Consider the following 14,054-nt stretch of genomic DNA (forward strand, 5'->3'; position numbering starts at 1 on the left):
CAGTAACCCCAGTTTGACTCTGGTTGGCGTCACTTTGATTTCTTGTGATGTCTTCCTCTCGTTCTGGCGCATAATGAAGCCACTTCTTGACAGTTTTGCTGCAGTCCGCAAGAGTCAGCTTTCGGTCAAACTGCAGAGCAACAGCTGAAAAACACAAAAATAAAAGTGAGGAAGGTGCCAGTTAGAAATATGATAAACATTTGAAAAGTTCTGAAAGACATTGAAAGATTAAACAGTGTACTGGTTACAGGTCTGAGAACAAATACAAACCATATAGTTCCCAATGTACACTCACTGTTAAATTAATATCTTAATCTTTCATTAATATTTATCTTAATGTTTACATATACAACTACCCATTAAGCTGCAGAATAGTGTAGGATTTATGATATTGATATTAAATCAATATTTAAAATAAAGGGCTGTTTATCAGAAAACCTAACAATAAAACTCAGGGAGGATCAGGTTTATTTAACACACCAGAGACAAATAAATCAAACAAAAGGTGATTTATAGTGTAGTTGGAAAAATTATAATTTATACAGAATAAACTTCCATCAAATAGCTGGTTCAATCTTCCATCAACTACAAATATTTCCAAATAAGTTGATTAAATTCCTTAAAAAGTGTCTATATGCTGATAAATAATAGTCCAGTTCCAGTTACCAATCCAAGAATCAACAGACTGAATCAGTCATTAGCAGGTTTAGTTCAGTGTTTCACCTGCCTTACATGTTTTAAGTGTTTCCTTTCTGCCTCACCTGGATTGAATCTGTGGATGATTAACAACCTTCTGCACTTCTTGATGGCTGCAGACGGTCATGCAATCATCTAACTCAGCTGTTCTGGAACAGAGGCTCATCTAAGCACGTCCCTAAGCACATCATAATAAAAAGTTAAAAAGTGATTTGAAACGATTTAAAGCCCACTTGGAGCAGCCAGCCTTACATTTCCTTGTCCACCACATGCTCTCCCAGACCAAACAATAGGCCTTGCCCGATTTTTAAAAACTCAGATCCCACAAAATTTCATGGGATTTCATACTTAGGCCTAGAGTAGTGGGTAGGATAAAAAAATACAAAAGGAGACATAACCCCAATTATTAAAAATATCTGGTTTGGCCCAAAATAACCAGGATTACAATGTACAAAACAAAACAACACAGTTATTTTTAAATAAACACATTTAAGATCAAAGTAATATTGCCAAACTTACCATAAAAGTGCTCAGAAGAGAATTCAATTCAGCAGCCAGCTGCAAATAAGCAGCAGCAAATTGGCTGTTTGGTTTTATAGAAGACATAAGGAAGTCAAGTTGTACCTTTATAAACAAAAGCTTGAACAAGTGAAAACGGTGAAGTTTTTAGGTGTCATCTTTAATGAAAGCTTAACTTGGAAACATCAAATAGAATCAGTTCAAAATAAATGTAAAAAAGTGAATAATTTGTTGAGATGTCTCTCTGGACAGGAATGGGGAGCTTCAAGAAGTGCACTGTTGGGAGTCTATCAGGCTCTAATGAGATCTACTCTGGATTATGGGAGTATATCATATATGGCAGCTGCTGACAGTCATCTGAGAAAGCTTGATAGGTAGCAAACACAAGGATTGAGAATTTGTTGTGGAGCTTTCAGAACATCATCTTTAGCTGCTCTACAAGTAGAAACTGGTGAGCTTCCTTTATGATTAAGAAGGTTGAAACTAATGTATATGTACTGGGTGAACCTACAAGGACATAAGTATGATCATCCAGCTAAGATGGTGCTGAAGGAATGTTGGGAACATCATAAATTAAATTGTAATAGTTTTGGATGGATTGGGGATATAAAGACAAAACATCTTGGTTTAACTTTACTCCAGTACAGTGCTACAGTTCCTCAATCTGAAATTCCTCCATGGTTATTTATATCTCCAGAAGTTGATTTTCAATTAAGGGAAATTTTTGAAAAGGGTAAGACTCCAGAGTGGGTTGTAGTTAATAGATATTTTGAAAGATAAAGACAACATAGTTATATATACAGATGGATCTAAAGATCCAAGTAGTGGTAGAACTGGGGCAGCAGTGGATATCCCACACCATAAAGTCTTGATTAAGAGGAGAACAGCTGAGCATTTAGGTGTTTCTACAGTTGAATTATCAGCCATTATTTTAGCCTTAGAATGGTTGCTTGATAATGATACTAGGGAAGAAAGTACATTTATTATAGCATCAGATAGTCGAGCAGCATTATTAAGTATTAAATCTGGCAAATCTTGCAGATTAGATTTGATATTAAGAATATATCAATTATTAGTTCATCTTCATAACAATAAATGCTTGGTTCAATTTGTCTGGATTCCTGCTCATGTAGGTATAGAAGGAAATGAGGAAGTAGATATTTTAGCTAAGCAGGCCTTGAAATCAGATATTGTTCATCTGAATATTCCTTTAAGTAAAAATGAGGGTAAATCTATTATTCAAAAAGAAATGATTAAGATTTGGCAGGAGCTATGGGATAACCATGATAATGGGAGACAACTATATACAATTCAAAAGAGTGTGGGAGATAGTAATTATCTGAGTGGAAGGCGGAAAGAGGAAGTAGTTATGTCTCGACTTAGAATTGGACATTCTGGACTTAATAGTTCGCTCTTTAAAATAGGAAAGCATGAGAATGGGGCTTGTAATTATTGCAATCAGGTGGAAACAGTGGAGCATGTCTTGTTAGAATGTGATAAATACTCAGAGGAACGCCAGCTTTTAAAGTCATTACTAAGCAGAAAGAATATAGGACTGTCTATGATTAGTCTATTAGATAATAAATCAAATTATGTTAGAAATCTCTTATTTAGGTTCTTAAATAACACTGGGTTAATGAGTCGTATTTAGGATATGAACAAGTATTTGTGTGTATGCCAGTACATGCTCATGCATTCATACATGTATTAATGGGTGTGTTAAGATGTGAATTTGCACATCCTACACATCATTGAGGCGTGTTAAATTTCCTCTGAGATCTCTGATGACCTTAAATTGGATGCCAGCCGCCAATAAAAATCAAAAGAAGAAGAAGGGGGGGGGGCTGAGGACCAGGGTTGAGAAACACTGGATTAGATGTTGGCACTTCAGTCATTAGAATTCGACCACAAAACAACATTGATTCAATAACATATTTTCAACATTAGTTAAATAACTAGAATTTGATGATTGGTTGAAGGTTGATCAAACAATCAACCTTCAACCTCAACCAACAATCAACTTTTCTGTCCATAATTCAATACTGAATTATCATCATGTGCTATCTGGGAGACATATTAGGAACTATTCCACCAAGATTAATGTAGCAACATGTTCAGAATTTTATTTCGAAAAACAACTTTAAGCTTAAAATTAAAATATGTATTCTCAAGCACTTCTGCTGCTCTTCTCAATTTTTAAATGTATTTTTAGCAGCTATATGTCAGCTGTTTACTTTTAAAACAGCTTAACCTCCTTTTCATTTTTCTCTCAGTATAAAACACATACATTTAAAAAAGGCAAAGAAAGCTATCCATTTGTGTTCAATGACATCATGGGTCTGGAGGACGGAGATGGAAGAGGAGTCAGAGCAGACGACATCAAACTGGCCTTGAAGGGACATGTGAAGGATGGTTATAAGGTACATGTAGTGTATTTTAATCATATTCAAGTCACCTAAAAGATCTGTCCTTATGGACTTAAATTTTAAAGCTGTAACAGCTAGCTTACTTTATGTAAAACATACATTTTCATTGCAATTTTATCTTTTCCCCCCCACAGTTCAATCCTGTATCTTCTCTTTCTCATGGTGATCCTGGCTTCATCTCTTCCCCGTCCATCAGTGACAGAGTTCATGTTCTGGTCTGCATTTATGACGCTAATGCACCAGAAATGAAGCAGGATGTTTTAAAGAAAATGAGGGAAATCAGAGAAGCAGCCAGTGATCTGGGTAAGAAACAAAAAAATAAAAATAAAACTTGCATCCAGTAAAGCAATGTAACTGCAAACACAAGTTAGCAAAAATACTTAAACTTTATTTTAACAGTAGAGGTTGAAGTAAAAAATGCTTAGAAAAGAAATTAAAGTAGCAGTTTAGTCCTTTTTTCATGATGTTGTATTTGCCACTTGTAAAAAAATTCTGAGAAGAATTCATTTTACAAACCAGTTAAAATATATTTATTGCTAATGCAATATTAAGATATAATAAAAGAAAACTCTCTGTATCCACAGGAATCCCTCAGATGGCGATTCTCACCCACATTGATGCAGCCTGTGGGGAAACACAAAAAAATCTGAGAAACGTCTACAAGAGCACATATTTAAAGAAAAAGGTGAGTCATAGAAAGATTTATTCTAACAGGAAACAAAACCTAACTCAAAGTAAATTTACATTTATTTTTTATGTATAGATGGGTGACTTCAGCTCCAGGCTGGGGATTCCAATGAACTGCATCCTCCCAGTGAAGAACTACAGTCATGAAACTCAGCTGAATCCAGACGTCGACGATCTGATCCTGAGTGCTCTGAAGCTGATGGTTGACTTTGGAGACGACTACGCTGACAAACTGTGAAGCCACAAAACTGTTTGTGGGGATGTGCATGAAAATCAAAGTAGCGGCATTGTTTATATTAGTGAAAAATTATCTAACACCAAATTATATAAATTTTTCATTTAAAATTTACACTGTTAAAAATATTCTGCTCTTTCTACTTAAAGGAATGAAGGCAACTATTTGCATAATCTATTCATGTTGATCAATCAAGACTGTTCTTTGTTTAAAGTACATTATTTCTTTACATGAAAAATAAAATTCAAGTAAAGTGAACTTAACTTTAAGTAGATTAAGCAAAACTGAACTTTGTATAAACTACCAAACTGTTCAATGTAGTAAATAAAATTTGGAAGTACATTGTAAAATCTAACATAATTATGCAAACAAGTTGTCTAAAAAAAATCAACACATTTTTTTAAAACATGAAATGTTAGTATATGAAAGTTGTACATCCACCTTTTATTTGTCTCTGCTTAAACTTTACTATTTTTTTTTTTCATTCAAAATAGTTTATTGGTGCTTGGGATATTTTTAACATGATATTGCAAAGTTATACAAAAATTTTAACTTTTCTCTTATATACAATTAAACTCTGCTTAAAATTAAACAGAAATTATAGAAAAACCTAATCACTTGCAAGGCTTCAGGATCAGGCAGAGTGGGTTGACAGTGAGCATACAACAAATAACTCATGGTGCAGTTTAAGGTATGCAAATATAAATGCTAAACACTAGCCAATAAGAGCTCTACTGCTCTGAAAGTGTCTCATTCTTAAAAGGTTTTGTTGGCTCTAGTGGGCTTTATTTGAAAGTAACTTGGCAGGACATAGGGTAATGAGAAAACATGTGGAAATGTCACCAGGCTGGGAATTGAACCTGCAACCACCACCATGAGAGCTAAGGCCTCCATATGTGGGCTGTGCTTTGCCCCTGTGCCACCACAGCGTCTTGTTCTTGATGAAGTGGCTGCATAGATGAAGCTTTAGCATCTATGTTTTCACCTTAAACATCTTAGAACTGATTTTTGTAACAAATAAAAAAGTGGTTTAACTCGTTGCTGCTGGTGGCCCAATGCATTGTGGGATACCTTGCTGATCAATCCCTACTGTACCGTATAACCAGTGTCCTAAAGAAAATTAAAAAACATAAAAACAAATGAAGTTATGTTGTGTGATTTAAGTATTGCAAACCTAAAATTTCTTGATATATTTTGTTTGGCTGTACATTAAACTAAATAGCAAAGCCACCTTGACATTATAAATTGTACACTGTAAAACATTTGTGCTGAATTTAGTTGTGTCCACTACCTTCTATTCTTTGTCAAATTATTTTTGTGAGTTTTAGATTTTGAACCTAAATGTGAGTTTGTGAAAGATAAACTTAGAGTAGTAAGTTAACTTTTTATTCATTTTGTCAAACTTCCAGGAGTTGAATAAACGAGTTTTTAATTTAGCACTTAAAAAACTGAAAGAAGAAAAAGACTAGTGGGAATTATTTTCCAGAACGCTTTGCGGCATGGTTTTATATCCTGTGTTGCACCGTGAGTGAGATGCAAGTGTGTTACATTGATGTGACACTTGTGCACTAAGGCAAATGTTCATTTTGCTATAGCTGTTCTTTTTCAAAGCTTCTCAGCCTGTTGGCTAAGAACAGCGGTTTTCTCCAATGGGTGGTGATACTCATAGTCACTGTGACTTGGCTGTTACCACTGTTTAGAGATCTATTAAACTTTGTCCCTGGTTGAGCTATTGACCACTGGATAGTGGAAAACATGTATTCCTTTTAGTTTTGTATTTGGTTTTAGTTATCGGGTTTTAGTAAAGGTTTTATCCTTTACCTCGTGGTGCCTCCAGCATGGCAGCTAGCCATGCCGGCATGCTGGAGGCACCACAGTGCTCGTTTTAATTCAATGAAAAGGAAAGTCAACAGGAACGTCAAGATTAGATTTTTCAAGAAAAATCACTGAAGTTCAACTGAAGTTGACCTGAATTGTATCCTCACCCTGCATTTCAATAGAGGGTATGACGTAAGACAGTTTTAGAATAAGGACACAGCCACAAAGAAGCATTGCCTCTGCACCCATTTGGATGAAGTTCCCAGCAGCAGCAGCCTGGCTCTCCAGGTGAGGCAGGCGGGAAGGAGCACCAGGGCTTCTTGGAAGAACAGGATGGCCCCAAGTCTTGATGGGAGCCATCCTGGTCCTGCACAACTTTTGAACATAGACTTTTTAAATGTCCCACTTTTTGATGTCTTTCTAGTCTAATTTAAAGGAAATTATTGTATTTTATTCTGAAACGTGGTGCTGTTAATTTAACTGTTTGAGTATCAATAAATATTCCTGAAAGAAAAAAAAGGATAAAGTCCCTAAAGTTTTAAGAAAATAATAAATAATCCAAGTTTTCTTTCTGAGCTAAACACAGAAAATGGGAAAATAGTATACAACACAGAAGAAATGAAAACTGTGATTGAAAAGTTCTATTGTGAATTATATAACGTAAAAACAGTTTACAAAGAAAATATAAAAGAAACCTTGGAATTCCTCAAATAAGTATAACAAAATACGTTTTTAGAGCATGATTTTACCCTTTTACATATTAATTTTAAAAACCATTAACTGTCTCCTAACACTTTGAATACAGCGTGCAACTGCTGCTGAGTTACTGTCCGCAAATAAATGCAGGCACATAAAGAAAAAAAGATGCAGGAAATATTGATGGGGACGGTCCCCGTCAGGCCAGAGTTGGTGGGGAGAGGGAACATGTCCACATCAGTCCTTCAGGAAGTTACGCCTATGTAAGGGAACCTGAGATGATATTTCATACTTGTTTCTACAACTGGATTATTGTAACAGACTGCTTATTTATTTTAATAAGAAGGAACTTGCCCATCTTCAGGTGGTCCAAATATTGGAGTGAGGCTACTGACTTTCAGAAGAATGAACATAGCTGCTGTTTTAAAGATGCTGCCTTGGTTGCCTACCAGTGCAGGGTTCACTTCTAAATTATAATCCTAACTTTCAGAGCTTTGTGTGGTGGTGCTCCTTTTTATATCTGATTTGATCCACAGATAAAACTCCACTCCAGGTTGAGATAATCAAAAAGTTAAGTTTTTACAAATTCTTCACACCATCTTCACAAAGTTTCATCCACAGATGCTGCTAAATGAAATCTTGTGACTTCCCTATCTGGGCCTGTTTCTGGGAAATACAGATGTCACTAGTGTTGTTCCATGATCTGCTGGCAACAGAGCAGCAGTCACCTTCTTTCAGTTTCTTCAACAATTGAATTAAACCTGATTGGCAGTTCAGTTGCAAAGATGCATTCAGTGACAAGAAGAGACTATGGCATTCTACTTACTTAATCTTTTGTGTTGTTTTGTCTGGTATTAGGATCCAGGATCTACGAGTTCTACTTGTTTCACAGTCCTTAGCAAAACAGCCAACACCCAAGAGCCAGATTGATGTAACACACCTCCATCTCATCCACGGTGTAAAAATAGATGTAAGACTATTGTCTGGAACCCAATGTCAGATTTCTATCAAGTCTGCTATGTGAGCACTAAGAGGGAAAATACCATGGAGAACTTGTTGATTTATTCCATCCATGAATTTGAAAAACTTTAGTCCAGGTGAAGGCATTTCTTCAGAGATGTTTTGGGACTTTGATGAAGGAGTAGGGGAGCAGAGCAGGGAGGTGGCGTTAGTGGGGGCACCAGTCGCTCTGTCTCCAGTTGCTATTTTGTCATTTTGTTTTGGAATAGTGTGTTCCTGCTCTGCGGTGGGCTCCCTCCTAATCAGGCATCATTGAGCCTGTTCTTCTGAGGTGGTGATCATGTTGTTGTGGCTACTGATAAACTGAAATAAGTTTGTAGTAAATAGCTTTATTGAGATGCCATCTGCCACGTCTGAAAGGATGAAATTGCTGCCAAAAAATCCTGTGGTTGTCAATGAAAGTCATTGAGCTGGCAGAGCATGCTTTCGTCAACCATTTGTTTATCACGAGCAATCAGTCCATGCATTCAACACTCAATGTGCATTTACGAGAAATAAAAATGAAAAATCTGGGAAAAGAAAAATGTTAAAATTTATTTTGTGTTAACAAACGCAATAGCTACAAACTACTTGCAGTTAAAGTATTTTTGACTGCAAAAATAGAAAATTCATCCACAGATGCTGCTAAATTACATCTTGTGACTTCCCTATCTGGGCCTGTTTCTGGGAAATACAGATGTCACTAGTGTTGTTCCATGATCTGCTGGCAACAGAGCAGCAGTCACCTTCTTTCAGTTTCTTCAACAATTGAATTAAACCTGATTGGCAGTTCAGTTGCAAAGATGCATGCAGTGACAAGAAGAGACTATGGCATTCTACTTACTTAATCTTTTGTGTTGTTTTCTCTGGTATTAGGATCCAGGATCTACGAGTTCTACTTGTTTCACAGTCTTTAGAGCACAATAGCCAAACAGAGTGGAAATGTTCCGAGTTACACACTGTAAAACATTTGAAGCTGGTTTAACCTTAAAATGAAAGTCCAACTGCTGCCTTGTAAATGAAATCAAGTCAACAAGAAAACAGTTATGATTTTAACTCAGAAATTTAGTTCATGAAGTTGATTTAACAACAGGAGACATGTTGTCTAACGTTCATTAATCTTGAATTGTGAGATTGAACTAAATGCTGCAATTTAAAGGAAATAATTATTTGACAATATGCAAGAAAAAAAACTGCCCTCACCTAAAGAGCACACATTTCTCTATTTTTTCCTCACAATATCAAGTTAAAATAACTACTTCTTTAGCAACTTAACTAAATAAGTAGTTATTTAGTTCTTGTTTCAAATTGCATTAACATTTCTTACCCGATATTAAATTTTATGAGTTTTGCTCACAAATATTTAGTGTGAACAAGGCATTATCTGTGCAAATGCGCAGCAACAGAGAAAATATGCAAACAAAAAAAGAGACGCAAACAAAAAGAATACAACAGCAAATGAAATGCAGCAAACATAAAAAGACATGTAAACCAAAAATCAAGATGCAAACAAAAAGTGCTGAAAACGGAAGTGCTCCAGACCAGTAGAGGGAGTCGAACAAAAAACAGCTGTGTCCGAATTTAGGGTATGCATCTTTAGCATTTGTGCGCGCGAGGACTGAGGCAAATGATACGTGTTTAAACATTTTATAATCAGACAAACAGGTTTCCTTTTTACTATGGAACAACCTTTATTACAAAAGGTGAAGAATAATACAGAAATAAAGAGTAAAAACAACAACTTTGAGTCCTTTTTTTTCCTTCGCTGCTCTGTGCTTCACGTTGTCACGGTTGCTAAGCAACATAACGCCGAGATGGAGGCTAGGCAGCTAGCCGGAGGCTACAGCTTCTCTCTTCTGGTTGTCCATGTTCGTGGCCTTCGAAGGACCCGTCTTCCGTAGAGCAGGCCGTTTTTCACAGACATAACAAAAGGACAGACGCCTAATGGACCGCTCTTGTCTTATCAATACATATTTATATAAATATAAACATAAATAAATAATGATTAATACTGAATAATATGTATTAGGCTATACATGTTTATATGCAGACACACGCAAACATGTTTTTTCATGTTTTCCAGCCGACGAGTTCTAGCTTAAGAATAATTCAGCAGCTGAGATTGAGGCGGGGCAGTAATCCCTTTTAGAACTCCGCCACGCGAGTTGCAGGACTCCTCCTCAATCATGTTAAAACCAGAGTCACCATGTTGACGCTTTCCCCTCGCCACCTCGGATCAGCTGCAGTTATTCAATCAAACACACTTCTGCAGGTTTCCTATATAGGTTTGCAGAAAGTGCATAAAACAGTCCAGTTCCTTCCCCCACTTAAACCTCTGCACATGGTCTCCATTAGCTTCCTCCTTGTCTTCTCCTGCTCTTCTTCTTCCCATAATACCCTTCTTTGTCCCGTTTTTCTTCTATGTTGAGTTCACTTGTCCCTCGTTAACCTAAACTACTTCAAAGATAGGAAATTCACTACAGTCTTTAAACTAATGAGATAATTGATCACACAAGAATACACTTATGTAAGAACACAAGTCCCTTCCAGAAACGCTTTGGCTTTCTGCCTTTTCCATTATTTCTCACGCTACTCACAACAGTAACCGCTCCCCGAATGTATATAATCACTCGATAAAAATTTACAAAAACAATACAAGTTTCTCACTTATATTTTGTGTGTACATACAACCAACCTTGTAAATATTAAAAGGCCTTAAGTGCATGGTTTTTAACCAGTGGCTACATGTGTTTTACTGGTGTTAACATAATTTGTCCAAAACAGTGGTTCTTAACTTTTTTTGAGGTACCGAACCCACCAGTTTCATATACGCATTCACTGAACCCTTCTGAAGTGATAAATAAAATATGATCTCCACCACACACCCCAAATTTCAAGACATGATCACTAAGTCTTCTTAAAAGGTAGAGTCTCTGAGAACAGTTCTTCAAAATATAGTCAGTGTTTTCAGCAAAGTTGAGCTGACTGTCCAGGAACAACCCAAGTTATTTAAAATTAGCCACAGTTTCAACAGGTTGGCCATCGAGAGAAACTGGAACCACTTTAAGGTCTTGTTTAGATCATTTAATTAGCTCTATATTCTTAAGAGAATGAAAAATTAATATTAAATAATAAAGACTGCGGTATTCTGATTTAGTAATGTAATTAAATTAGGTGTGTTACCACCCCACGCCGCTAGAGGCAGTAGCAACCCCGAAAAGATGCGACTGAGGAGCAGATTTACACCGAAAGCTACAAAATTTGGAAAAAACTGTGAGCTTTGCTGAAGTAATTAAAGACACAAGTTCAAATCCATGTTGAGAGTGGAGCTCCTTCAATCAGTGCTCCTCCGCAGCTCTGATTGGCTCAGCAATGTAACGTGATTCTCTGCAGCAAAGCGGGGCGTCATCAGAGGCTCCACCGAACCCCTGAGACCGATTCATCGAACCCCTAGTATTCGATCGAACCCAGGTTAAGAACCACTGGTCCAAAAGAACTGAAAGTCGGAGAAAGAACTGAAAGTCAGAGAAAGACATTCAAAACAATTCAACACTATACTGCAGCAGGCCGAATGTGCACCACAGCGTGTTCCTGCATGTGTCAGTTCTCGCGAGGCCAGTGACCGAATGCAGTTTGAAGAGGCACAGTATTGCTTTTGAAAATGTTTATATTACAAAACAAGAAATTTACAGGAAAATGCTAATATGTTGGCACAGCAGGAAAGAGGGGTAAAATACATTAGTTTCCAGATCAAAATGGGACACTTGACAGGTACACATCATATGATCAATTAAACATTTCAACGTATGTAATCAATACTTTGACACATAATTGTTATTAAGCTAAGTAATAGTAAAACATGTTAAAGTTTGAATACAATACAATTTGTGATTTATTGAGTACAAACTGAACATCATTTAGATGAAGCATACAATGATAAATAAATCCTTTGTTTACTTTCTATGTCTTCTCATCTTGTCAAGAAAACGGCAAGAAGTATGATGACCAACACCACCAGAAGAACAACAACAGGCACTACAATCTTCCAGTAAGGGAAACAACATTCATCAAGCTTTTCACTTAGATCATGTGATTGACGGTATGGCTCCGGTTGTCTGTTCTGTCTGATCTGTTGTTTCTGAGACCATTGATCTAATTTGCGGACCAGTTGATTGACTGCCTCTGTATTTTTAGCACACTGCAGCAATCCTGGCACCGTCTCATGGAAGAGAACATGAACATCCAGGATGATGTTGGGATATTCATCAGACCAGATCGTTCCAGCTGTGGAGTAGTCCTCGTCTCGGGTGTGGTGCATCAGAATCAGGATGACATTTTGGCCTGCTAAAAAGAAGAAGAAAACGAGATGAAGGGAAGATTTGACATTCTTAGAGTGTGTTGTTGTTTCATTACTTGACTAGTTGAATGTCTAAACCGATGGATTATAAAACTAGTACCTGGAACCTTGTTCATGGCCGCTTCCACATCTGACCCAACGCGAGAGGTGATGGGACAGAAAACGATGATGAAGAGGCTTTGCAGCCAGTGTGTGACGGTCAGCTGTATCCTCCTCCTCACTTTACTCAGCAGCTCTTCATCAGCACCAAACGTCTCCCCAGAAGTGATGGTGTGGACTTTAACTAAGTAAAATTACAAAATACAAAGTAGGAAAATTATAAGCACAACTAAAGCTTAACTGTTACTAATATGTTTATATCAAAAGTGTTGTTCACCTGCAGAAGTCTGGTGCATGTTTAGATCTAATAGGAAAAGCAAAGCAGAATGATCAGTTTGGCTTTTCTACAGAGGCATAATATCTTAATTCTAAAGTCAGGAAAAACCTGCTCTGTTCTACTGACAGCAGAGGTAGATTGTATTTCTATGAACCTATGGAGCAAATGTAATAATAATACACACTTCTATTTCCCACTGCCAGAACACTGACAAAAATAAAAACTGAAGTTGAATTAGTTGCATTATTTACCAAATTAACATAAGCATATTATCGAAATAATAATGTAAAGATAAAATACATTTTAAAAACACCACAAACAATATGTTTCATTGTTACAACAAACACAGTGGAATGGATACCTATCTTTGTAATAAATGTGCTGCTCCAGGATAAAACAGGAAAAAAAAAAATCAGAACAGGGTATCTGTTGCAGCTCAAGCACACCTCCAAACCTGCAGCATGAAGTGACTGTGTCTGTTAGGCTTAAACAAGTGGCTCTTAAAGAACTTGAGCAATTTCACTTTCATTCTTAGTGAGAGAAACCATGTGACTTATCCTTAAGTCCATGCAAAATCTAAGGATTTTCAGACACGTCTTTCTTTCAGATGTGCAAGAAAATAGCTGATGATTCTATCAATACAAATATTCACACATGAATGTGAAAAACTTGCAAAGTCTGGAAAAATAAAATTTTAACCAGAACTATTAAGGTTGTGTAATATATCATCCACAATAATACAATTTTAAATATTTATAGACTAGCATGCTACAAATTTGACACGGTGATGAGATATCGCAGTTGAGTGACTCAGACAGATCCTGTCTTCACTATTTGGCCGGATGCTTTTAAAGCTCAGAAAAATCGCACACAGGCACATATTTAGCCGGTTCCCCTAGTAGCTATACATGAACTGAGAACCAGACATTATACAGTAAGTGAGGTAAGACACACAGTGGTGTGTTCCTGAGTTAAATCCAGCATTAGGTCTAGGTGTAGATTAGCAGAGAACATTCCTACTTTATTTTCATTTCACTAAAAATATTTATCATGGGAAATTCCAGCAAAGTGGACGGAGCCAAGAGTCAGACCAAGTGTGTCTCTTGTGGGGTGAAGAGATGGGAGTGGTTAACGAGGATGTGATCAGAATGAAAGAAACACTGTTGTCAACTTATCCACTTTGTCTCCATATTTATAAATTTTTCAGACTCATGTAAACAACAATAAATGATAAATCTAACAACT

The 14,054-nt window shown here is 36.6% G+C and overlaps 1 protein-coding gene across 1 annotated transcript; it reads left to right on the forward strand.

The window, feature by feature from the left end:
• The first annotated feature begins 2,925 nt into the window (after window positions 1-2,925).
• On the forward strand, window positions 2,926-5,707 carry LOC106942677 (interferon-induced protein 44-like). Its single transcript, XM_015026001.1, has 5 exons — window positions 2,926-2,929; window positions 3,493-3,635; window positions 3,776-3,944; window positions 4,226-4,326; window positions 4,405-5,707. The coding sequence occupies exons 1-5, from the start codon at window positions 2,926-2,928 to the stop codon at window positions 4,564-4,566; spliced, it is 579 nt and encodes a 192-aa protein (XP_014881487.1). The 3' UTR covers window positions 4,567-5,707.
• The last annotated feature ends 8,347 nt before the right edge of the window (window positions 5,708-14,054 follow it).

This window comes from Poecilia latipinna, unplaced genomic scaffold (genome assembly GCF_001443285.1).
Source record: "Poecilia latipinna isolate Pla-1442-1.1 unplaced genomic scaffold, P_latipinna-1.0 Scaffold4468, whole genome shotgun sequence".
Taxonomy (NCBI): Eukaryota; Metazoa; Chordata; class Actinopteri; order Cyprinodontiformes; family Poeciliidae; genus Poecilia; species Poecilia latipinna.